This window comes from Perissodus microlepis, chromosome 22, assembly GCF_051167445.1.
Source record: "Perissodus microlepis isolate ML-2025 ecotype Zambia chromosome 22, ASM5116744v1, whole genome shotgun sequence".
Taxonomy (NCBI): Eukaryota; Metazoa; Chordata; class Actinopteri; order Cichliformes; family Cichlidae; genus Perissodus; species Perissodus microlepis.
Window position 1 is genome coordinate 33,864,447 of NC_140481.1, and position 27,335 is coordinate 33,891,781.

The 27,335-nt window shown below is 41.8% G+C and overlaps 1 protein-coding gene across 7 annotated transcripts in view; it reads left to right on the forward strand.

The window, feature by feature from the left end:
* The first annotated feature begins 10,233 nt into the window (after nt 1-10,233).
* Nucleotides 10,234-27,335, forward strand: part of LOC146363647 (stonustoxin subunit beta-like) — a 33,625-nt gene continuing 16,523 nt past the window's right edge. Inside the window, exons 1-8 of one of the 7 annotated variants that reach the window (XM_084918753.1) lie at nt 10,245-10,329; nt 10,664-11,784; nt 13,378-13,476; nt 18,174-18,305; nt 18,390-18,509; nt 23,301-23,379; nt 24,495-24,693; nt 24,819-26,628. In XM_084918753.1, coding sequence (XP_084774879.1) covers nt 18,217-18,305; nt 18,390-18,509; nt 23,301-23,379; nt 24,495-24,693; nt 24,819-26,628 — 2,297 coding nt within the window. In that variant the 5' untranslated portion in view covers nt 10,245-10,329; nt 10,664-11,784; nt 13,378-13,476; nt 18,174-18,216. The other 6 variants (XM_084918754.1, XM_084918755.1, XM_084918756.1 and 3 more) reach the window with 6 other exon arrangements.

Genomic DNA, 27,335 nt, shown 5'->3' on the forward strand with positions numbered 1-27,335 from the left:
CTTTCACTCCTCTTTCAAACCATCTGTCCTCTCTGTCCAAAATGTGAACATTGGCATCCTCAAAGAGTGACCTTTGACCTTTAGATGCAGATGGACTGCTGAGTCTTGTCCTGTGGAGGTGGCTCTTCTATGTTGTGCCATGCGCTTGTGAAGTGGCTGTTTGGTCTCTCCAATGTAGAGGTCTGGGCATTCCTCGCTGCACTGTACAGCAAACACCACATTGTTAAGTCTGTGTTTTGGAGTTTTGTCTTTCGGGTGAACCAGTTTGTGTCTGAGCGTGTTGCTGGGTCTGAAATGCACCGGGATGTCATGCTTGGAGAAAACTCTCCTGAGTTTCTCTGATACATAGGGGATGACAATGTTGTTGCGTCTGTCCTTCTTATCCTCCCTCACTGGTGTCTGATCTTCTTTTCTGTGCCTCTTTGCTGACTTTAAGAACGCCCAGTTAGGATAGCCGCATGTTTTGAGTGCTTCCTTTACATGTGTGTGTTCCTTCTTTTTCCCTTCAGGCTTAGAGGGAACACGTTCTGCCCGGTGGTGTAGGGTCCTAATTACTCCAAGTTTGTGTTCCAGAGGGTGATGGGAGTCAAAGAGGAGGTACTGGTCCGTGTGTGTGGGCTTCCGGTAAACTTCGATGTTGAGGTTGCCGTTCTCTTCAATGTGCAAACATCGAAGTTTACCGGAAGCCGGTAAGATTTAAACTAGGTTTAAATCTGGGACTCTCCACCATTTGACTTTAGAACTGAAGAAGCTTCTCGGATGAGAGGTGAAACGTCTTCAAGTAACTTAAAGAAGTCCAGACGCTTTTCTTTGCAAGCTCCTTTGATCACCCTATTAGAGCACTTCGCTCTCACACTGCAGACCTACTTGTTGTTCCTAGAGTATTTAAAAGTAGAATGGGAGGCAGAGCCTTCAGTTTTCAGGCCCCTCTTCTGTGAAATCAGCTTCCAGTTTGGATTCGGGAGACAGAAACTATCTCTATTTTTAAGATTAGGCTTAAAACTTTCCTTTTTGCTAAAGCATATAGTTAGGGCTGGACCAGGTGACCCTGAATCCTCCCTTAGTTATGCTGCAATAGACGTAGGCTGCCGGGGGATTCCCATGATGCATTGAGTTTTTCCTTTCCAGTCACCTTTCTCACTCACTGTGTGTTAACAGACCTCTCTGCATTGAATCATATCTGTTATTAACCTCTGTCTCTCTTCCACAGCATGTCTTTATCCTGTCTTCCTTCTCTCACCCCAACCTGTCGCAGCAGATGGCCCCGCCCCTCCCTGAGCCTGGTTCTGCCGGAGGTTTCTTCCTGTTAAAAGGGAGTTTTTTTCTCCTCTGTATCTATTATTATAGGATATACTGTACAATATAAAGCGCCTTGAGGCAACTTTTGTTGTGACGCTATTTGTTTTTGCGCTATATGAATAAAATTGAATTGAATTGAATGAATTAAAAATTATATATCAGAGCAGCTACAGAGTGTAGTCTGTTGGACTGACAATCTTTTGTTTTTTGTCAGTGGAAGATATTTGATAGAGATACTTTTGAACTTCTGATATCAGCTGTCTTTATAGTGTTACTCATTGCTCTCATGGACCTCGTAAAATGTTCCAATCGACTGCCACTGAACCTTTATTAGTTATTAACCTCTATTATTATAAGCTTTTTAAACCTTAATAATATTTAAACAAATCAGTGAGAGCAAAATCTTTTGTATGGGGCTGTTATTATGTTTATTTTTTCATTACTGTACTTCATCCCAAAGGTGTTCTTCCACACCAAACTCCCTCCTCTGAGTCTTTACGGACTTTGCTGTCTTCCCTGGTAATTAACATCTGTCCTCCAGCTACAGGAGCAGTCAGCTGACTGTGACTCAGTGTGTAAGTGATGATGTTTGATTTTCAGGCTGATAAAAGCGTTTGAATTTAAAATGGTTGTAATGTTGGAGCTCTGAGCTGAAATAAATCCAGTCTGCAGTGTGGAAACAATCAGCTGCAGTTTGTTCATTGGCTCCTTTTCTGCAGATGGAGGTCGTGTCAGTTAACATCAGTCCATCTCATCCTTCTACAGCTCACAATACATGACATGCTCTTATTGTGAAAATCTTCCTCCTTCTTCATCAGAGGTGGAGCCCTGACTCCTTCATGTGTGTCAATGCAGCAGGTTTGGACTTCTTGGTCTGAAGCTGAAGTTTAGTAAGGAGCTCAGACTTGTGAGAACAAGAGGACTCACTTGGAACTTATATATAACAAATTGGAACTTATATTATATTGGAACTTATTATATCTAAATGAATGTGTAAAATCAGCTCCAAACAAATCATTAAAGCAGAGCAGTTATTAGCTGTAGTGAGACAGGAAATCAAAGTTTCCAGTTAAAACAAGTAGAAGAAGAAACATGGAGCTGATGAAGTGGGACACGAGTTTGTCATGAAGAGGCTTCCTGCTCTGCAGCAAACTGTTCACTGCAGATTGGATTAAGGACACAGCTCAGCTAAAAACACATTTCACTAACACACTGAGGCTGTATTAGGGTCTGCAGCCTTAAAGGCCGCATTTTAAGGCCAATTATGTCACAGCGACGCAATGCGGCTCTCAAATGCGTCTTTCAATTCCCTGAATTTTAAGTGTAGTGGGATTTCTCTTTAATGTATTATATTGATGAAGATGCTTTTGATGTCTCTTAGTTTTAGTGTGTTTGAGAAACAGATGGTGGGAGCCTGGTGAGTGTCTCCTGGGAAAGGGAAGTTCACACGGGAAAGTTTGACCCCAGAGTGGGGGAGCTTCTCACAGGTGATGGAGGTTTTTCTGTTTAGAGCCAAGGTGTGAACTACAACTGTAAAAGCCTTTTGTTCCGTGACTGTGTTTAAAAGGGACCTGAACTGTTCATTCTCAGTGCCCCCTGACTGACGTCTCTCCTCATGCATGGGAAATAAAGTGTTGAGTTTTAACTGCTCATCATGTCTGCAGGCTTTATTAATAAATTTCCACAACATAAGGATGTGGCATCAAGAACAGGATGATCCAGTGTTCTCACTGAAGGACGGCTCCGGGACAGCTGATCACCCCGAGGTATTAAAACGCTTCAGTCCTGCCGGCTGATTAAAGCAAAGAGAAAGGCAGAGTCACGGAGCCCTTGCTTCAGCGACCACTGAGATCATCTTGACGAATCAAGGGGAAACTCCTGCAGAACGGTGACCTGTATCTACCATTTATACAAGTCACGAGAGTTTTTTGTCTGGCTGAGTGGTGAAGTGTCTGCTGATTTCTGGAGTTCGAGTCTCCGGAAGGAAAATCCTGGGGTTCGAGTCCCCAGGCTTGTGTTCGGTTCCGGTGTTGTGCAAGGAAAAGCAATTATTTGCCAGAAAGTAATTGCAAAAACACTGTTCCATCACAGGGAACGGTGGTTCGAGTCCACCGTTGATAATCACTTCTGCACAACACAGTGCGTGAGTGACGGTATTTTAGCACTTTTCTGCCGAGAAGGGAAGAAGGCCATTGCAGCGGACGCTCTGAATCTAAACATGAGATCTAGAGCCATCAGATCGGCAGACGTTTCACCCAGCGGCCAGGGACAAAACTAAATATTTGACTGTATGGTTAAGAAATGGGAAATTGGGTGTATGAAATATGTTGTTAAGTGGCAAAAAGTAAACAGGTTTCCTGAAAAGGGATCACTGAGTGTTAACAAGTTAAAGAAAGTAGAGGAACAGTTGCGGGAGGAAGAAGCGAAACTGTTGAAGGTAGGGAAAGTTAGGACTATAGATTTGCGTAGGGTAAGTGATGAGAAGGAATGTTTGAAAATGTGGATGGGGGTAGCAGAAAGGAGAGAAAAGAAAGCAGCTCTGAAATAATTGCCTAGAGAAGTGCATGGAAGGGAGGCTGACGCAGAATCTGCCTCAGTGCCTCTTCCACCTCCATATAACACGGAGAACAAAACATCATTTCCCTGTTCACGCACTGTTTGTGCTTCTCCTTGTGCCCCAGTACAGGCTGTTTTGCAGGGCCTGAAAGCTGATGCCGACCTGGACTCCTTTCCCTCCTGATCCCGCTCTGCACCACAAGACCCACCGCCAGAAGACGGCAGCGCCAGTTCAGCGGCTGGAGAGCGGCAGCTCCGCCAAGAGGAAGCTTAAGAATTGACATTCAAACTGGGCAGGGGGCCGAGAGGGGCCCTCCAAGCGCTTAGCCACACACAAAGAGCGCCGCGGACTAATGGATATTACGTCCAGCCCTTTGCCACTAATCAGAACCTGAGGAAAATATCACCGCACTGGCCTGACCCTACACTGGGGGTAAGACACCTGACCTACGAGCATGGAGCAAACCATTGATATTGTCAGACTTGCAGCGAAGAGAGGACGAATCTGTGGATTATTTCATACATTGTATGATAAATGTGTTTGAAGCCAATGGTGGAATACCGAAGGATAACATGACAGGTGTCACTGCCTCCACATGTGAGCACCATCTCTGCGGCCATATATTACGGGGACTAGGATCACATGTGGGAGCCGAAGTAAGGTGTTCGCATGTGGGGAGGGAAAATGAACCTCAGGTAATGGAACTACGACGCCATGCTCAAACCCACCTTGACGAAAGACAAAGCAAGGAAGAGGAAAAACAGAGGGCCCACCTCCGCAACGCAGCCTTAACGCTGTACAAGGCTGCAGCGAACCCACAGGGTGGCTTCCACTGTAAAGGCAGCTGACGTGGCCGAGGCTGGGGGGGAAGACGTGATCGAGGACGCGATCAACGACAACAACAGTGGGGAGGAGACCCAGATGCCTGTTTTGTCAGTGGTAAGCATGGACACTGGAAGCAGAATTGCCCTAACCGAGGCTATCCGATTCGCAAACATCATCAACACTAAAACGACCAAGCGCAGAGCCGGTGATGGGTGCAGGCGGACCGGGACCGGAGGGAAAGGACGCCAGAGTACGCTTCAAGCTGTGGTTTGCCGACCTCATCAGAACACACACATATACACACACCCACTGATGTAGAAAGTGTTTTACACACAGACACACACACTTTAATGCATCACATTTTTGAGCATGTAGAACACGTTTCTGTGTCACCAGCTGGTACATATGTACATTTAAATAGCGCGCCTCATCATCACTGCCCTCGTATAAAATGTTAGTTTGTAATCAGGAAGTAGAATTTCTTGTAGATTCCGGGGCCACCCACTCTGTACTACGCTCAGATTCTCTCTCACCCCAGCCCGTGCTGAGTGAGAGGCTCACTCATTCTGTGTCTGCATCAGGAACCATACAGAGAGAAACTTTCACCATACCCCTGTGTTGTGCAGACGGACAGGGTAAAAAATTCACACACTGGTTTGTGTGGTGAGATCTGTGCCTGGTCAATTTGCTTGCCAGAGATTTTATGTGCAAGCTGAAAATAAGTTTAATTTCCTGCTATAATGGTATTACAATCACGCAATTTGACTATGATTATATGACCCCGTGACCCCGGCTTTCGCTTACGGGCGGAAGCTGGAGGAGCGGCCGCTTGTTACAGAATTCATACAAGCGACTTGCAACTGCATGCCTCCAGATGTCTGTTTTATGGCTCCTGGAGAGTTGAGTTGCATGTCTCACTTTTCTCTGCATGGCCCTGATGACAGTTATGAGGAAGAATGGTACAGAACCGGGAATGATTTACTAACTGTGACGTGTATGTTTTGGAGCTCCACATTTGCTGCGCTTGCGATTTCTCTCACTGATGATCAAAGAAAGATGTTTGCTATGGATGCCATCCCACATGTTTCCCTGGCAAAAGCTCACAGCTGCCAGTGGGAAGACATGAGAGAATTTATGCACCGGTGCTACCGCGGTTGCGATTGGGAGACTACAGAGGATCCCACAGTATTGTTTTCTCAAGAAATGATAGCATATAAGTAGGCCATGACATGTACAGTTGATTGTGTCCGCTCAGTAGAGCTGGTGGACATCGCTGTCTCACAATGTCTGCTTCAAATGGCACCTCCTTTAAACTCCTCACACCCCCTGCTGACAGAGGTACCTGCTGGCTTGTGGGCCTCCTCTAAGTATGATGTAGGCCTAATTAAAGATTGTGAACCAGTGGTAATCACTCCAAAGTCCTCTTTTAGACCATGCCAAAGACAATATCCTCTGAAACAGGAAGCCATAGAGGGGATCACTCCTGTGTTTTAATCACTGCTAAGGGCCGGAGTAATTATCCCATGCCCCACCTCTCTGGTTCGCACTCCACTATTCCCACAACAGCAGTGCCTTGCAGACTCCCTCGCATTACTGACACATTTGCATCACAAGGGCCACAAAGCTAGTAAGTCAAAACTACAGTTTTGTAAAGAGCAAGTCACATTCTTAGGGCATGTGATTTCTTATAACTCTCACCAGATTTCCTCCAAGAAGGTGGAAGCTGTGATGACCATTGCAAAGCCTCTCACCAAAAAACAGATGATGTCATTCCTAGGAACAATATCATACTGTCGCACTTTCATTCCACACTACTCCTCTGTGGAAGCCCCACTTACTGCACTCATACATGGTACGAGCCTGTCAGCCAATGATCGCATTTCTTGGACACCAGAGGCTGAAGCTGCCTTCACTACTGTAATATTCTGTTCTCAAACTTATGAATAACACATTCTTAATCTGCTTCGTGAGCCAACATTTTCTTTATTGCCGCTCGTTCAGTCCAACATAACACACACCCACTTACGTAAACAAACACGCCCCGCTGCCACTACGGCAAACTACAAGGGACAATAAGCACGGAGTGCAAACATTATAAACAATACAACAACTACCTTGAAGAAGCTGCTGCAAACAGCGCCTGAACTGTTCATTGTCAGAGACAACTCTCAGTGCCCTCTGACTGACATCTCTCCTCGTGCATGGCAAATAAAGTGTTGGGTTTTAACTGCTCATCGTGTCTGCAGGCTTTATAGAGATTGACAGACCACATGACTTTCGCGCATTGCTTTGTGGGTACCCGTGGCAACAGATTCAAAACACTGCATCAAGCGCTAGTATTTCCAGCATCGGTAATCATTAATTCTGCGGTTTTAATCCCTACTTGCATTTTATTTGCCCCAAAAACAGATGTGTACAAAACGACGGAGAACACGACAAGTCCGTACAAAGACAGACGTGATGAAAAGGCAAAAAAAAAAGGAGGAGGAAAAAATCAAAGGACTGAAAGGGTCAGACCCATACGAGCATACAGAGTGAAGTAATGATGTTAGCGTGCTGCCCATCTTTAATCACGCACATATTTATTATTATATGGTCTTAAGTTTTAGTGCATACACTCACAAAATGTTTAGTAACTTCAGATCCCTGCAACAAGCCCAGGTCCAGTTTACTTTGGTGATTTGGACTATTCCATTTCACAGCTGTTGTTACATTTTTTTCCCTTTATCTCCTGTACAGGCAAAAGCATCTATTTGTCGTTTCAGGTTGTAGTGTTACACAACATTTTCAGATCTATTAGAAATAAAATGAGTGTTTCGTAATTCATTGAATTTATTGTCTTTATTTATAACTGGCATTATTGTTTCATTCTATTATAGAATCTTACAAGAAAGAAGCAAAATTATATTCCATTATGCTTTATTAGCTGCTTTGGTGAAAAACAAATCAACAATGCAAAAAACAAAAACAAAAAAACATTGCAAAACAACATACTGGAAAACAGTTATTCATCACTTGCTTGCTTCAATACAACACTTGGGCACATATATGCGGACGTTTCGTGGCTGTTTTGATATTGCTCTCTCTCTTCACCGATCAAATCTGGCTGTGGTAGCAGCTTTACACTCGATGTGACCCAGGCTGATAGAGGGGCCCAGCCTGGATCGCATTCCAGCATTTTGTAGGCTGGTTTTCCTACAAAACACAACAAACATTAGCCCGCAAAGCCACAGTGAACAAAGCAGCATAGCACAACAAATTCAATTCAAATCAATATGAGACTTATTTGTAACCTACATCAACTATTATGTTATGATAAATTACGCAATAACTACAACAGAAGACTGACCTTTGTGGAAATGCTTGGAGCAGACTAACCTGTGAGCTGGAGTGTTCTGGGACGTTATATTTGGTCTGGCTGCAATCCAGGCCATCCGTCGGCTCTTTGTTACTTCGGAAATGTGGCTTAAACACTTTCTCTTCCACGACGTAATCCGATAAAAAAAACAATCTCTTTACCCGTCGGCTTCCCGTGGCTGTCATGCGACCAGCTATTGCAGTTAATAATACAGCAGCTTCTTGCCATTTTTTGTGTTTCTTTTTATCGCTGTGTGACTGTTTTCATGTGAAAGCCTGCGTGCACTAGTACCGCTTGCCACTCGTTCCCAGAATCCTTTGCGGTTTTACCCCTGAATGACGTCACATTTTCAATCTCTATTAATAAATTTCCACAACATAAGGATGTGGTGGTGTAGACTTCGTGGCCCAACATATCCCAGAATGCATAGCGTGGCGGTAGGTGTGGATAGCTTTACTGGAAAAAGACGTAGGAAGAGGAAGCCCGAAGAGTAAACTTTTAAAAGTAAGTACTGAATAATATGTAACTCATTTATGTGCAATTTTTCAATAACAAAGAAGGTTAAAACATTACTGTTGGGCACATGTTGGCAAAGTTATGTGACATTAGCAATGTTTGTACCAACTTGGTTTTAAAGCCTTTACTTTAAAATATACTCCGTTCCATAGTTGAGCTTAATCTTACAGAGAATGTGATGATTTTATGGATATTTAAAGCCAGCACTGAGAGAAATTTAATAATGCCAACATATTAAAAGAACAATATTTGTCTCTCATATATATAACACAGTTATATATACAGTGTCAAAGAAACCTGTCTTTGAGTGAAGATTTAAGGTGATAGGAAATATAAATAACTGCAACTTGAATCTATACTGAAGCTCAGTATTTGAAACAGAGTTCATTCACTGCTGTAATAACTAATAATAATTAATATAGTAATAATATTGACCATATTATATTTACATCACCAAAGTGATATGACTTTAGTCTCATGAACAACATTAGCTAATTTTTATTTACTAACTAATCTTAAAATGACTGTTTAGTGCAGAAGTGAAGCCCAACAGTCCTGTGGTCTCAGCCTCAGATACTTATCAAATCAAAGCTCATGTAGAAACAAACAAACAAACAAATGAACAAAATATATTCTCCTTCATTTCTGTCAAACAAAGCTGTATGAAATGTTTCCAGCTGTTAGTGTCATGGTTGCTAGGCAACCTGGGCAGCGCGACGGAGGCTAGACACTTCCGGCCTTAGCGGTCTTTGAGTACGCGGCCCTTGTGGACCGTTAAGGCTGCAGACCCTGAATTGGGATACAGCCTGAGTGTCAAGGTTGGCAGGACGTGGGGAATAAGTACCCAAATGCAGGACTCTGGTGATGATGACAGAGTCCTGCATTTGGGTCCTGCAGGACTCTGTCATCATTATTTATTTGCAGTGCAGACATAAAAGATAACCAATAAATCCCCATGTGTTCCCAACTCCCATTCCGTGTTTCCTCGTGGTGCCTGTGCTCCGTGTCTCCGCTCCCTGTGTACCATCCACCCTCTGCTTCCTCGTTCCCAGAAATCCTCCTGGGGAAACACACACAAAGAATTTAGAATACTCCCCAATCGTGGCAGACTAGCACTTACTGGCTTGCTGGGAAACTAACAGGTAGTCGTGCATAACGATCCCACACTGTGGATGTAGGTCCCTGACGGCGTTAGATTAGCTCCAGGTGTGTGTGATCATCCAGCTGTCAGGGCAACACCCACAAGGCCTGAAGGTGCCTGTAACAGCCCCACCCCCCACACATGCGCATGCACACACGCACACATGCACACACATGCCTATAAATAGAAACAAAGGACAGCAGCCCAATACAAGGACACAGTAACCAATAAATTAGAGAAGTCCATTACTGCTCGCGGGCCCTGGAATGCCCAGACCCAGGTCCCTGACACTGAGTGTTTCTGTGATCTGCAGTAGAACCAGTTTAAAGTGTCACTACAATAGAAACTACAATAGAAACATCATTTTAATGCTGCGCTCAGTAACAGCACAGAAAGCCTCCAACAAACATTTCTACATGTTTCTAAATCCCAGACACATTTCTGCTTTTGTTTAATCCAAACTTCCTCACAAGGTTTCAGTTCTCTGTCCTGAACTCAGCGTCACATGATCACATGAACACATGATCACACGATCACACGATAGTCTCCAGTAGAAACATCAGAAATCTGCTGCTCCATAGTTCGCAGTAACGGACTCACAGCTGGACCAACAAAGAGAGGTTAGATTTAAAGGTGAGGATGCTCAGTGGTGTTTGATAAACTGCAGATTTAAAGCTCAGTCCTCATGTTGTTAATCAGATATCAGGTCTGTACGTGTGACATTATGTTGTTTTCATACTGTGAAACCTGCTGCTAAACAAACTGAGGCAGACTAACTGTGTTATTCACACAGACAGCATGTTTCTGCTTCAGAAGCTTTTATTCTGAAAGCGTTTGATGATGTTCTTCTACATCTGGATTCACTCTGTGAACTCTTTCTCTTTATGGATGTGTTGGGTAATGATGGTCTTCCTCCTGGAGAGTCTTCCTCACATGGCTGATGTTGTGATGAAGGCTTTTTCTTTAGCATGAAAGGATCCTGGATCATCCACACGTGTCTTCTTTGGACATCCAGGCCTTTCTCTGGTCCTTTCTTCTGTGAATGGACCAAACTGTTGATGTGTCCTCTCCTGATGTTCCTGCTCTCTCTCTGATGATCTGATTGGCTGTTTCATTCAGAGCAACTTTCACAGGAGGTCAGAGAGTCACAGAAATAGCTTTAACTGCACAACACACTTTAAATCATCTCCACTGCTCTTTATGAGCTTTACTTATACAAAGAAGTGTCCTACATCTGTCTGTGACACAGCTGTGATAGAAATGTCTGACAACCTCAAGTCTGTTGAAAAGGTGGGATGAGAAAAAAGCTAATGTATTAAAAAATGTCTAAAAATAAATAACATGGAGAAATGAGACCAAAGTACTGATGATTTCTAACAAAGTCACATAGCAACAAACATCAGTGTGACATTACACTCGCTCAAAAAGAAAGTGCTCTTAATGTGAAAATCTGCTTCCTCCCCCCTCCCACCTGTGCTGAGTTTCAGGTGGAGTTCCGCTGTTCTGGGAATCCATCCTACCTGGCAAACCATCCTACCCGTAGTTTCTGCGCATGCGCACAACACGAAATTCAGTGGCAAACCGTCCTACCTTTGTGAATATTAGCTAGAAAAATACTCTGATGGGTAAAATTAACTGCCAAACCATCCTACCTTTGTGAATGTCACCTACAAGCATACTTTAACAGCTAAAATTCAGTGGCAAATCATCCTACCTTTGTTAATAACAGCTAGACACATACTCTGACGGGTAAAATTAAGTGCCAAACCATGCTACCTTTGTCAATGATACCTACAAGCATACTTTAACGGGTAAAATGAAGTGGCAAACCATCCTGGCTGTATGAATATGAGCTACAAGCACACTCTGATGGGCAAAGTTAAGTGGCAAACCGTCATACCTACTTACATTGGTGCTGGAATTACTCTGTGACAGCAGAAACGTGCATAAACTACTTACGGTAGGACCTTTTGCCAAAGTAGGATGGTTTGTCAGAACACCGCCTCCTTCCAGGAAGCAGCTCACCTGTGTGTCCGTGTTTAGTGTCCAGGTGTGGAGTGGAGCTTATTGTTGGTGTGTGAAGAAACAGTAAGTTTTCTTTGTTTCCTCCTTTAACAGTTTGTCTTTAGGAACTTTACTGTTTGTTCAGCTCAAGTTTGATTTCTTCACACAACAAACTCTGTTTGTATTTCCGGTCTCTCCATTAATGTTTTCCGACGAGGCCGAGTGTGTCCGCCATTTTCTGTCAGCGTCTGTGATCAAGGTCTAAATGAGAGCAGCAGCAGAACTAAGAGTCATTTTCACTTCCTGATAACTGAAGGCAGCTTTTCCTGCCTCATTCAGTCTAGGGAGGAGGCGGAGAGGAGCCGCTGCTCTCCCGCTCAGTGAGACACTGAATGCGGCCTTAGCTCGGCCAGAGAGCCGCTGGAGAGACTCTGAGCTTCAGGTCTTCATATTCACAAACTCACAGAGAGGTCACAGTTGGTTTTATAGATTATTATTTATCAGTTTAAATGCAGATTAAACACGTAAAAGTCAAATTTAAAACAAACAAACAAAAAAAAGTCACAAAGAGTTGGCTCTGCTCCAACAGAAAGGGATGTTTCCACTCACAGACAGTCATGTGATTCAGACATTTTCCTCCAGCATACGGTTGGCTGCCAACTGCGAAAAGTAGATCTCTGAATTTAGGTCGTAGTTGCTAACCAGTGTAGAAACACAGACCCGTAACATCACAGCAACAGGACCATTTGGTTTATGAGGACAGCTGCTGCTCACAGTTCACCTCTTAGAGTGATTACACATCTGTCTGTGAACCACTCAGATACTTAAAGATGATCACAGTGGTCCCTCACGATTCTCCTTTCGTGACCTTACCGTTTCGCAGATTACAAAAAAATTGCATGTTTTTTTTTCTTCTTCTGATTGGCTGCAGACCATTGTCAATCAATCTCCTCCGTCGCGTGAACTTTGAGACTGTTTAAACATCTGAGAAAGTGTGAAAACTTTCATGCCTGTATGAGAAGAGTGTATAAAGTGTGTAGTGAGGGCTTTTACAGCCTTAAAACATCTACAGTCATTATAAAAAACAGTAAAATAAGAGCTGGCTACTTCGTGGATTTCGTCTACTGGAGGTTATTTTTAGAACCTAACTCCCGCAATAAACGAGGGTCATGTGTTGACTGGTTTAAAACTCGTTAATTCATGATGAGCGCAGTGTTCTGAACTATGGTGACTCTTGAGTTTTTCTCCCCGTGGTCTTAAAACATATGTACTTGTTTTTTTATAAACAGAGTAGATCCACTGTGTCTGATCATTTCTAAATATTGTGATGCTGTACAGCAGATTAATGGCACAGCAGTGCAAAACCTCTGGTTTAAATGTGTCTTTAACTAATGTGACCATATTTTGATTTTCAAAGGAGAGACACTTGGCCAAGTCATGAAGAACTTTAATAATACTGTTTGTTTAAAGAAAACGTAGTAGTGGTGTGTAGCCAGGATGAATGGTTACAATGACCATCACACTTTACTGTGCAGTATTAAGCACTGTTCAGCTTGTGCACTTTTATTTTCTTTGTTTTAAAACCGTGAGTGAGGAGTAGATTTTCAGACTTCTATTCTAATCGTTCTATTTATTTTGTTTTTGACTTTTAACATGTTTGTTGTGTTTGTATTGCAGTGACTGAGGATAAACCAGTGGATGTGGAACCTTGCTGGTTGTTTTCCAGTGTGTTGTCCGGCACTTTGGGTATAAAGTTCTTTCTGTTTTCAGCTACAGGTAAGTCCTGCTCAGTAATATTGTGTTATTTCATGAAGGACGTTATTACAGCTGATGGGCAGAGCCACAGTCAGCCTTGACTGTGACTCAGGCTGCACTTTGCTTATCATTCAGTTTTAAAAATATATTTAATGAAGTTATTTTTTTAACAGAAAGTTAAGTCACAGAATAGACAATATACACAATATAAAAGGTTAAAAGTAAATAAAAATGTACAATTTAAAAAGCGTTGATCAACAGATTTAAACAGTAAAGTTTTTAACTGCTTTTTAAAGGATTCCACAGAGTCAGCCAAACGTAGTTGTAGAGGTAGACTGTTTCACAGCCCTGGTGCCACAGACTGAAAGGCTCCGCCCCTTTGGTCTTCAGACGTGTACGGGGAACAGACAACAGACTCTGAGTCTGTGAGCGGTGACGGAAAACAGCAGTGTATTTTATAAGAAGCTTGGATAAATAATATGGGGGCCTGCCCATTTAGTGCTCTGTATGTTAAAACAAGAATTTTGAAAAAGATTTCTAAAATCAAATGGGAGCCAATGTACAGAATATAAGACGGGAGTAATGTGAACATGCTTGCTAGAACGTGTTAGTAGTCTGGCTGCTGCATTTCGTATAGCTTGGAGGCAAGAAGGAGAGGATTTATCCAAGCTGCTAAACGGGTCATTACAATAATCTAAACGCGATGACACAAATGCATGGACAATTTTTTCCAGTTCAGCTAAGGAGACCATATGTCGCAGTTTAGAAATGTTCCGTAAATGAAAGAAATGAGACAGATTGTACATGCGAGTCCAGGCCCAGAGAAGAATCAAATATTTCTCCAAGATTTTAATATTTGACTTAGGAGAGGAACAGAAAGGGGCAAGAACCTGACTGATTTTACAATGTAGTTCAGGAGGAGCTATGATCATGGTCTCTGTCTTATTCGTGTTTAATACAAGGTAGTTGCTAGAAAGCCAATCAGAAACCTGAGTTAAGCACTGGACTAGGGTGAACAACCTATCCAGCTGATGAGGCTTAAAGGAAATATACAGCTGAATGTCATTGGCATAGAAATGATAAGACAGGTCACTAAAAGATTGAACAATGCCAGCTAAAGGAAGCATGTAAAAGCATGTAAAAATTATAAAGGACCCAAAACTGAACCCTGTGGCATTGCCACATTGCCAACCTAACGGCAGGTTAGTGCAGCAATGTTAGAGGTAAACCTGTCAGTCCTAGCAGAAAAGATCCTATGTGATAAGTAGGAGGAAAACCAGTCTAAGGCAGATCCAGATATACCAGCCAGAACCTTCAGCCTGTTAAGTAGGATTTTGTGGTCGATGGTATCAAAGGCTGCACTAAGATCAAGCAAAATGATCACAGAACAACTCCCTGCATCAGAAGCCATGAATAAATCATTATAGACCCTCAAGAGAACGGTTTCAGTGGAGTGCTGCTTTTGAAAGCCAGACTGAAAAGGGTCAAAAATCTGTATAGTAAGGACAATTAATACAATTTTTTCCAGTAATTTACTTATTATTGACAATTTTCAAATAGGACGATAATTACTAGTGGAGGTAGGATCTAGATTCTGTTTTTTTAACAGAGGAGTTACCTCAGCATGTTTAAATTAGGACGGAACACCGCCTCTCCTCAGTGAACTGTTCATGATTGATAACAATGAGGACCAATGATGGTGAGAGTATCAGACAGGATAGAGGGAGGCAATATATCCAAGGAGCACGATAAGGATTTCATTTTACCTATCACTGTGATTAAATCATTAAGTGTGATTGGAGAAAAGGAAGTAAATACCCAGGAGACCGAGGGGCATCTTCATAAGGGGAGGCACTTGAGGAGATTTTGGATCTCAGGTCCATCACCTTATTTACAAAGTGATGGAGAAAAGCTTTTCTCAGCAGAACAAGTCATTTAAGATATAAGACTTATTGGCAGTTGAGCGGGCATTAATTAACATCATGTTAATGTTGAGACCCACCGGGACAGGTGTAGAGTAGCCTGGAACAGAGACTGCACAGTGCGGTAAGGCGCAGAGCAAATCCACATTCCTGCTGCGATCAGCCATGGCTTTCCATGCTTGCAGGTGACAGCTTTGGTGGTTGTGGGGTTTAATACAGCTCCGACAAGTAGAGCAGGGCGATATGACAAAAAATATTTAGCACAATATACATTTGAAAATTTGCGATAACGATATAACTGACGATATAATTGACACTAGACAAAATACTTTACAACTCCACAACTTTATTAGTGCAAAAAAACCCCATCAATGTATTTTCACTTAAACAAGCAGCTGTTTTTTATCCGCATTAAAGTTATATAAAAATGTAACAGTGCAAATTCCTTGCTGACAGTTTAACCAAAAGGCATTTCCAGTGGAAATTGGCCAACATATCCTCAGCGTAACCATGTATAACATCCACAAAACTTAAAAAGAGGTTATACACACACAATACGGTAATATTATGTTGAAGCACAGTACGTATCACTCCGCGAGGCTCCTGCCTACGATAGCCGTAATGCTCCGACAATCCATCAAGCAGTCCGGGTTTGTAGCTTAGCAAAGTCGTACTAAAACATTTGACAGATTTTCGAGCGCAGTGTACATAAAATCGTTTCGAGGTCAGTAAACACAACCAGAATTCATACATAAGGCACACGGGATTATAAGGGGCACTGTCGATGTTCAGAAAAATCAAATGAAAACAAAGGCACTGCGCATGCGCGTTTTACCCATATTCTATCACGATATTTCATTTTTCTATCGTTGCCCAACATTATACCGGTATTACCGTGAACAGTATGATATGGCCCAGCCCTACCGACAAGTCTCAGGCGTATCTTACCAGCAGCAGCCCAGGAATAAAGCCCCCGAAGAGCCACTTCTCTGTGAACCCGACGAAGCCGCCCAAGAAAGCCTGCTCTCTTTCCCCGCTTCCTGCGATGCGGCCTTTGAAGCAAAAGCGAGCTGATCGGTGGGAATGTAGGTAAACCGGGTGCTGCGTCATGCTCAAGTGGCAGTCGGAAAGCAGCCTTGTTATGTTGACTCTGAAAATTATCCATGGCAGATTTGATCGCCAGTAACGCATGTGTAGCACTTACGTGGACTTATATACAGTACCAATGGATAATTACCAAGGTAATGAGTAATTTGGGCTAGTATCAGAAGATTAAGAACGACTCTTAGAGCTCTGGTATATGAATGGCAGAGAAACCAGACAAAACACAGTTGTGTGGCTTAAAAGTACTTTAGTGATGTTAAGCCTTTTAAAAGAATTTTGTAACCACACAGTATTACAACAGGTTTAACAGAACTTCAAGTATAAAAATTTCCCCCAAAGTAGCAAAAAAATAGAATAAATACCTTGTCCTTGGATTCGTCCCATATAAAAACCTGACTTATAAACAATGAAACCTTTATCCTTTAAGGATAACTCTCACAAATTAAACTAAAGTAGTGTCACAGTGCAGTAACTACTATTCAGTCAATTCAATCATCATCAGTTCAGTCATGTTGTACAACAATAAAATATTAAGGTTCAAAGTTCAAAGTTTCAATATCCAAAATTCATAGCTGTAACCTGCAGTAATATTAAAGATTATCATACTTTGTGAAAAATATCAGTTTAGATGGTAATTTTTTAACTCGTTAGAGATTAATTTCTCCAGCTTACCGATAACAAAGTTTTAGTCCGCCTGCTCTGTTCGGCTGTAGAAGCAAGGGACTGAAAACTTGGGAGCTGGCACTAAGGAGGGACAAGAGCTGCCTACAGCTTCACCAATTGGCTGACATGCGAGGAGCTCTCATCAGAGCTCATCAACCCTCTGAGAAAACTTAACCCTTGTTTAACCACAACAAATATATAAATCTGTGTCCCTTTATTGTTTAAATAAATATATTGATCTCGTTTCACTTACATCAAACTAGGACAGTAAGAACAGGAACAATGAACAATGTTGAAATTTAAATGTTTTACTTTTTCTTTCATGATTTTAGGAACTGGGTTACACATGACGATCATAAATGCAGAGGGAGGTGATGCTGGACAAAACTGTAGCAAAAATACGTACACAATATGTAAAGTAAACAAACACACGGGCAAAGGCAGCGGAACAGCCAGACACAGGAACCATCTTGCCATGTTAACCCCAATGACCACCATGTTCTCAGTGTTTCAGGATTCAGGGACTTTTGGAGACTTGTGATCACTTCCTGTTTGACATAACAGACATTTGATTACACTCAGACAAAAAGCAGCTTCACTGCATTTGGTTCATGTTTGTCTGTTTAGATACAATCACTGCCGTGTTTTGGCGTCTCTGCTGGAACTGCATAAAACTCTTTCATTCACCATCCCAAAACTCAGAGGATGTTAGAGACACAGGGACACCTTCACCTTTAACATTAGCTAGCAGAGCACCTAGCAGTTAGAGTATGAACTGTCTGTAAGCAGTCAGCTTGGTCCTGGACATTGTTGACATTGACATAAAGCTGCTCTCTGCAGCCATGTTTGACCTGCTGCTTTGTAGGACTACAGTAATGGAGGATTTGGAGGCTGAACTCGGCTCTGTAACACGTTTTGTAGTGAACTGATGAAAGCTGTGTCTCAGATGGATGTTAGTCCAACACATCAGACACGACCTCTGCAGCTCTCAGTTGATGTGCACATGAATGATTTGTGTTTCCTCTGCAGGTGAAGGAAGAAAGTGTGTGTGAGCTGATGTGAATTGAGCAGCATGGATCAGTGTGAGGACAGAGAGGAGGGAGTCCCTCCCTCTAAAACCACTCTGTGTGGGGAACATGAGAGCCAGACCAAAGCGCAGAGGTGAGATGACCATCTCTAACTGTCCATGACTCTTCTCCATGTCACAGCTCAGCTCTCACATCACTGCTCCATCATTATTCACAGGAAGAAACGAGGAACTAAACGCAAACATGAACCTGAACCCAGCTGTGTGTCCCTAAGGAGTGATGGGTCTAAAGGCGCAGTAATTAATTTTAAAGCCCAGCCTCTGTCTGCTGCAGAGAGGTGAGCTGTTAGTAACATGAACCCTTTGATTTAACTGCTTGATGTTGTTGGATATACAGTGGGGTGCAAGGTTTGGACAACCTTGTTAATAGTCATTATTTTCCTGTGTAAATCATTGGTTGTTACAATAAAAAATGTCAGTTAAATATATCATATAGGACAGCGGTCCCCAACCTTTTTTGCGCCACGGACCGGTTTATGCCCGACATTATTTTCACGGACCGGCCTTAAGGTGTCGCGGATAAATACAACAAAACAAAACTAGTACCGGTACCGAAAAAAAAGATTTATTCATAACACACGTGAAAAGAGCAAGGAAAACCGAGTAAACGATAAAAACGATAACAAAATAACGCTGAAAACCGATAAAAACCCTGAAAACCATACATTTCACCCCTGAGCCTCAACTCTCGCGGCCCGGTACCAAACGACTCACGGACCGGTACCGGTCCGAGGCCCGGGGGTTGGGGACCGATGATATAAGAGACACACACAGTGATATTTGAGAAGTGAAATGAAGTTTATTGAATTTACAGAAAGTGTAAATCAATTGTTTAAACAAAATTTAAAAAAAAAAAAACATGTTTGTGAATGTTGGGAGGAACTTCCACTCAGGTGTTTCAGGTGTTGCTGGATGGAGGAGGACAAATAGTTTAGTGAGCATGACTCCACGTGGATGCTGCTTTGATAGTGTTGTGAAAGTTTCAAATAACCTTTTCAAAGTGGGTTTAATCACATCCTGTAGCACAGAGAGAGTGCTCTTGTTAAAGTGGTCTTTAAAGAGGGCTGTTGCCCATTCATGTCTTATATATGAAGTGACAAAATTCAGAGAAAAAGAAAAATTCCACAGCACATCATGTAGCCCTGTACCTCCCAGCTCAGGGTTGAAAGATGCGCTCAGCTCATCCTTCAACCCTTTCCTTCAAACAGAGGAGCCTTTCTTTTACCTCCCTAATCCTCCCTCCTTCCTCCTCCCTGATAAAAGAAAGAGTCTCACCTAGGGCTGGGCCATATTATACCATTCATGGTAATACCGGTACAACGTTAGGCAACGATAAGAAAATGAAATATCGCGATTATGGGTAAAACACGCATGTGCAGTGCCTTTGTTTTCATACGCACATGGCCGAAAAAGCACGGAGAATGAGAAGGGAGAAAGCGGGTCGTTGAGTGAAACGGGTGAACCAGAATTGGTTTGTAAAAATGCAACTTCAGTGATGTGAAACTGGGTTGGTGTTTGTCCGTCAGATACACACCAAAGCACATTCTTTTGTAGAACATGCAAGCGGGCCGTCGTTATTGCCGTATTTGTCGGACTAAGGGGCTTGTAAATCTGGGATTAATCTGGATTCTAAACTCCGTCTCTTTAGGTCCCAAAGTCAAACAAAATCTGCGGCATCGCTGAGAGTTAAAAACTGTAAAACTGTCTAAATTCTTTCATCTTTAATAAAATGTTAAGCGTTGCTGCTTTACCAGGTGTAACAATGAAGTTTAACATCCAGGCATCCATGAAAACAGAATTTATTAAATTTAACGGAGTTACAAGTTAACAGGAAGTGAGCTCGCTAGTTTCCACCTAAACATGACATACCATGTTCTGACTGAGAGATTTTTGAAACTAATTAAAATGTACAGCTCTGCTGTCACTTCCAACATAAATGAAGACAGAAAACTAAACAGCAGTGGCGTTTGTAGGGTTACTGAAGTTGGACTACTTGGTATATAATGATGTGCTACGTGATTGCTAGCGACACAGCTATGTTAGCATAACATTAGCACAGTGAAGCTGGAGGATGAACGCTAACTTTTTTCCACTCGATAAAAGTTAACGTGAAGGTTCCTGATGGTTAGAGACAAATGCAATCGAATGGCAGGATGCTGTAAACGGACCAAACTTCAGTCAGGAGAACAACTGAGATAATCCATCCACAATACGAGGTTAGTTATTAATATACTGCAACAACATGGGAATAGAGCAGCTGTGATAGAATACAGCATTAATGAATCAATGGTACAGAAGTGGAGGAAGCAAGAACAATGAGTTGAATAAAGTTTGATTTATCTGACTGCTTTGTTTCGCTTAATGTGCCTTATAATCCCGTGCAGCTTGTGGTCTGAAAAATAGTGTTTGACTTTTTTTATTTGGCACACTGCAGTTTAATGTAGCAAAGCACCTCTTTTTAACTTCAGTGGATATTATACATGGTTATGCTCAGGATATGTCAGCCCATTTCTACTGGAAATGCCTTTTGGTTAAACTTTCAGCAAGGAATTTGCATTTGCACTGTTAAATGTTTATATAGCTTTAATGCACATAAAAAATTATATCACATCAATTATATCGTCAGTTATATCGTTATCGCAAATTTTCAAATGTATATCGTGACAAATATTTTTGGCCATATCGCCCTGCTCTAGTCTCACCATCTGTTTAACATCTCCCATGAACGTAGAATGACCCGCTGTGTGTGTAGAACACCTGCAATAAAGCATACCGACACGTGTGGTGCTGTCCTATGTGTCTATAACTAAGTGACAAAGTGATGTTGTTAAAACAAGTGATTAGTACATAAGGAAAATACATTTCCATCACAATCACTATCTTAAATTCTTGATCAGTTTCATGAACTGTGATCATTCCCTGGAGTTTTTTTTTTTTTTTTTTTTTTTGTGCTGCTTTTTTCAGAGAGCTGATTGGCTGTTGACAGTGTTTGATCAGTCTTACACGATTTCTTCAGCATTCAACCGAAGCTAAAGGAGAATAAGAGTGTTATTAGGAGTGATTCATGTGAATACAGAGAACAGTCTTTTTATTTTTAGGAACTGTTGATGTCTAAGTTCCCTGACAGTTTCGCCAAATTGGCTTGTGGTGAACAAGAAAACATAAATCAGTCATATTCAGCTGTGTGGGGCTCAGACACACACTGTGTATGTGTACTTTATGGATGTATTTCACTTTGTTTTTACCTCTTATTGCACTTCATACACTACTGTGAAGCATGATGCCTTGTATTTAATCTTGGTCTGTAATGTCCTTATTTGTAGTTGCACTAAAACATCCTGTGAATCTTAAATATAAAGTCATTCAAAGATGAAGTATGTTTATGTACCAAATCAAGGAGCAATAATTCATTAAGACTTCAACTGTGAACTGGTTCATGCATTAGGTAAGACATCGATCCCAGAACATGCTGTGAAATACTTTAAAAATCAGTAAAACGGTTTTAAAATGACATAAAAATTGATAAAACGTCCAGTTTAAAGACTATAAAACAGTCCTAATATGTTCTCTAGCAAGCACTCAGAGTTCTAAATAATATTTAAATATTATAACATTTATAACACACTTGTGTAAATCCCATGGCAGAGCATAGTTGTAGTCGAGCCTGGGCATTAGTTCCTTTGAGTTACTCAGCGTAACACAGTTACAGATGGAAATATATTAAAACACAGACTGACACAACAAACATCACTTTGGAGCAGTTTTAGTATCAGAGCAACACAAACAGTTTATACAAGAGGCCAAGCAATGAAAATAATTTACACCAATACCAGACAGGTTGATGTCTTTTGTGACATCGTACTAGAAATGTAAAACATTTAAATTTATCAGTCTTCTCTGACATGGTGTTTTCTAGCATGTGTTGACTGTTGGGTCTGTGTTTCCACAAGCCCCGCTAGTTTTTAGACTTATTCATCATGAGCAAAACAAGACGTAACAGAACATCTTCAACCCGCTAGCGAGGGAAGTTTTGGTCAAGAACCAGCTCTTGGAGCTCACGCTCCTCACCTGACTCCAGCCCAAAGTCCTTCAAAGAGCAGCTTCCCTCGCAGCTATTTATTGACAAACTGTTACAATACACATCACAGCAAAAGCACCTCCAACCGTAAAACCCCCCAATGGTTCTAAGACAAGGCACTATATGTGTGTATGTGTAAGCACGTATATGCATGTGCAAAAATGTGTGTGTGTGTGTGTGTGTGTCTCTCTGTATGCATGTGTCTCTGTATGCATGACTTCCTGCTCACCAAAAGGATCATAAAAGCAGGAAGCTTACAACACAAGAAACAGATCTTTATCTACAATAAAAAATAAATAAATAAATAAATAAAAAATATATCTACCTCCCCAAGCACAGAGTGGCTGGAGAGGTGGTCAGGATCAACGGAATGGCTTTGATCCTACTGCTTGAACCAAGACTGTACAAATTTAAGAAACCCAATGACAACATTCACCAATTAGACTTAACATTGACCTCTATTTAATTCCATCAGTCACACCAGCAATATTTTAATCATTATTTCACAATTAGTGACTGAACTATGTGAAACCTGTAATTTGAGTGAAGACCATTTCCCAGGGTTCTTGCTTCATGGGTTCAGGGGAGAGCTGTGGACCCTGACTTGTCTTGACTGATTTTTTTTTTTAAATGAATCTGAGTCTTAATATCTAAAACAGATTTAAAACTTGTGTTCCAAAGTATTTAAGTGCTGTTCAAATATGTACATATGTTTTTATAACAGTACGTTTTAAAAAGATTTTCACACAACAGAGCAAGGAAACAAAAATTGATGGTCAGATTTTATTCTGGGGGTTTGGATGGAGACCATGAGCTGTGTGTTGTTTTTGTTAAGATAATAAGAGCACTGGTGAGAATAGAGGAAGCTACTAACATGTCTTGGTTTCATAAACCACAAAGAACCTTCTGAGAGCCAGGTGGGAGTGGTTTTTGTAGGACATCTGGTTTTACTCATCTGTCATTAGTCATATTCCTCATTGTTCCTCCACAGAGTGGACCAGCAGAGCTCAGAGGTTCCCAGTGGTCAGTCTCCCCAGCAGCATCAAACACAGCTGGACTCCATATTTATGGTCTGTACATGTACAACTACTTTCTCTACTAAATTGTGGTTTGAGAAGCAGAGCCAGCTGTCCTAAAAACAAAAGTTAGAGGTCTGCCTTATGTGAGATTTATAGCTGATCCTTTTGGCCCTCAGAGGTAATGGTCCATATGAAACTACTACTTTTCTAGTACTGTTGGTGGGACAAATTGGAAGCACAACTCAACACTGTGTAAAACAAACTATAAAAATTGCAGCTGTGCAGGACAAAACAATGTTGGACAATGCTGTTTTATCTGTACCAGTGACTAATTTTACATGTTATCTATCAACTGATGCACGTGTTGGAAGTAAATTATGTGTGCTACGATGATAACTGGAAAACACTGAAAACGTGATCTTTTGAAATGGCATCTGTCTCACTTTGGACAGGTGCAGTGCTGATATCGATATGTTTCTGATGTTTTTATTTGTTTGTTTGTTTTTTTACATTTATTTTTTTATATAGCCCAGTGTTTACATTTCACTGAAGGATTGTGGGTACAGTTTAATCAATGCCCATGATCATAGCTCTGTCGAGAGTTACAATAAAGTCTGTTATATGGTATAAAATCAATTTTTCTCGAGTAAACTGACGCATCGCCTTGACAAGACCTGGATATCAGAAATCATAGTACCTACTTATCCTAACTGAGCTCTTCGCTCTCATACTGTAGGCTTACTTATGGTTCCTAAATTTTTCAAAAGTAGAATTGAGGCAGAACCCACAGATACTAGAATCCTCTCCTTTGGAACCAGCTCCATGTTTGGATTCAGGAAAAAGACATGATCTCTAACTTTAGGATTAGTCTTCAAATTTCCAGCTTCCCATTAATAATTAGGGCAGCTGATTTAAAACCATTTCCTATTTAGGTTATTCTTTATAAGCTAAAGCTGCTGATGGATTCCCCATGATGCACTGAGGTTTTCCTCTCCATTATCTTCTTTTTAATACACACATGTATCTCTGTCCAGAGTTTTTTTTTTTCTTTGATCCTGGTTTCTTGTGTTCTGCTTTGTTTTGGTTTTTTTTTCCTATGTTCTTTCACTTTTTAACCAATGAATGTTTATAGGTGACTAAGGTACTCATATACTATTCTGTTCCAGATGCTGGAGGACATCATCATCACTTTTGTGAAAATTGAACTTAAGAACATCCAGAAGCTTCTAACCTATGATTATCCAGAACAGTTAGAGAGTCCAAAGAGGGGTGAGGAGAGGAGCAGCAGAGAGGCTTTTGTGGACATTACACAAGACTTTCTAAGGAAAATGAAGCACGATGAACTCGCTGACCTTCTAAAGAGCAGTAAGATTTATGTGAGGATTTAAGATGCTGACTAAATTTGAATTTCTTTGTAACAGACCAACTTGTAATTAAAACATGCATTTGATGTTTCCATGAATGACTATTTCTATCCGTTGTTATTTTAGAAACTTTCATTACGGACTCCCATTGGAGCCAAAATGAACTTAAATCTACTCTGAAGAAGAAGTTCCAGTATGTGTTTGAGGGGATCGCTAAAGCAGGAAACCCAACCCTTCTGAATCAGATCTACACAGAGCTCTACATCACAGAGGGAGGGACTGCAGAGGTCAATGATGAACATGAGGTCAGACAGATTGAAACAGCATCCAGGAAACCACACAGACCAGAAACAACAATCAGACAAGAAGACGTCTTTAAAGCCTCACCTGGAAGAGATGAACCAATCAGAACAGTGCTGACAAAGGGAGTGGCTGGCATTGGGAAAACAGTCTTAACACAGAAATACACCCTGGACTGGGCTGAAGACAAAGCCAACCAGGACATCCAGTTCATATTTCCATTCACTTTCAGAGAGCTGAATGTGCTGAAAGAAGAAAAGTTCAGCTTGGTGGAACTTGTTCATCACTTCTTTACTGAAACCAAAAAAGCAGGAATCTGCAGCTTTGAAGACTTCCAGGTTGTGTTCATCTTTGATGGTCTGGATGAGTGTCGACTTCCTCTGGACTTCCACAAAACTACAATCCTAACTGACCCTAGAAAGTCCACCTCAGTGGATGTGCTGCTGATAAACCTCATCAGGGGGAAACTGCTTCCCTCTGCTCGCCTCTGGATAACCACACGACCTGCAGCAGCCAATCAGATCCCTCCTTGCTGGGTTAACATGGTGACAGAGATCAGAGGGTTCACTGACCCACAGAAGGAGGAGTATTTCTGGACAAGATTCAGAGATAAGATGCAGGCCAGCAGGATCATCTCCCACATCAAGACATCACGAAGCCTCCACATCATGTGTCACATCCCAGTCTTCTGCTGGATCACTGCTACAGTTCTTGAGGATGTGCTGGAAACCAGAGAGGGAGGACAGCTGCCCAAGACCCTGACTGAGATGTACATCCACTTCCTGGTGGTTCAGACCAAAGTGAAGAAGGTCAAGTATGATGGAGGAGCTGAGACAGATGCACACTGGAGTCCAGAGAGCAGGAAGATGATGGAGTCTCTGGGAAAACTGGCTTTTGATCAGCTGCAGAAAGGAAACCTGATCTTCTATGAATCAGACCTGACAGAGTGTGGCATCGATATCAGAGCAGCCTCAGTGTACTCAGGAGTGTTCACACAGATCTTTAAAGAGGAGAGAGGACTGTACCAGGACAAGGTGTTCTGCTTCATCCATCTGAGTGTTCAGGAGTTTCTGGCTGCTCTTCATGTCCATCTGACCTTCATCAACTCTGGACTCAATCTGCTGGAAGAACAACAATCAACCTCCAAGAAATCTAAATTATTTAACAAACTAAAACTCCAATCAATCCACCAGAGTGCTGTGAACAAGACCTTACAGAGTCCAAATGGACACCTGGACTTGTTCCTCCGCTTCCTCCTGGGTCTTTCACTGCAGACCAATCAGACTCTCCTACGAGGTCTGCTGACACTGACAGGAAGTAGCTCACAGACCAATCAGGAAACAGTCCAGTACATCAAGGAGAAGCTCAGTGAGAATCTGTCTGCAGAGAAAAGCATCAATCTGTTCCACTGTCTGAATGAACTGAATGATTGTTCTCTAGTGAAGAAGATCCAACAGTCCCTGAGATCAGGAAGTCTCTCCACAGATGAACTGTCTCCTGCTCAGTGGTCAGCTCTGGTCTTCATCTTACTGTCATCAGAAGAAGATCTGGATGTGTTTGACCTGAAGAAATACTCTGCTTCAGAGGAGGCTCTTCTGAGGCTGCTGCCAGTGGTCAAAGCCTCCAACAAAGCTCTGTAAGTAAATATTTTGCCTATACTGTAATTTATTTAAATGCTGATTCAAATTGACAACACACTAGGACAAAACAATTAAAGATAGATAAAGTAATTAATTAAAAGATAAATGATACATTAGGTTTGTGTCAGGGTAGGTGTAGAAAAGAGGACTCTATGCAGGACTCCTTTGGGAGAAGACAGTGGATTTATTTACAGTGCGGTAAAGGTGCAACAGTTCAATTACATATATATAGTGATGGGTGCCCAGGTGTGGTCTCCTCCTTTTCCTCCTAGCAGTGCTCGTGGCCGTGAAGTGAAAACACACGTAGCAACTCCTTCCAAACAGTAATCCCAAGTGGCAGTCCAGCTCCCGTGATCTCTCTCTCTCTCCGTTTCCGTCCTGGTGGCAAACACACAAACACACACGGAGTAACTAAACAATCCTCAGATCAACGTAACTGCCACAAAAACCATCCGCGCTGCTCTACCGTGCTTCACACAATGATCCAGCGCAGACCGAAGCTCGATCGCCCTGTTAACCCATTAAGACCTACCATAGAACCAAGTCCGCCAGAGCTTACTTTATATTTTTACATGCTGTAGTGCCATTTTTGGGAGCATTTCAAGTTCCTATACATCAATACAACTGTTATAGCCCATATTTTAATAATATTTATGCATTAAGTCCATAGTAACGACATAAATTGCAAAAAAGTGCAATAAAC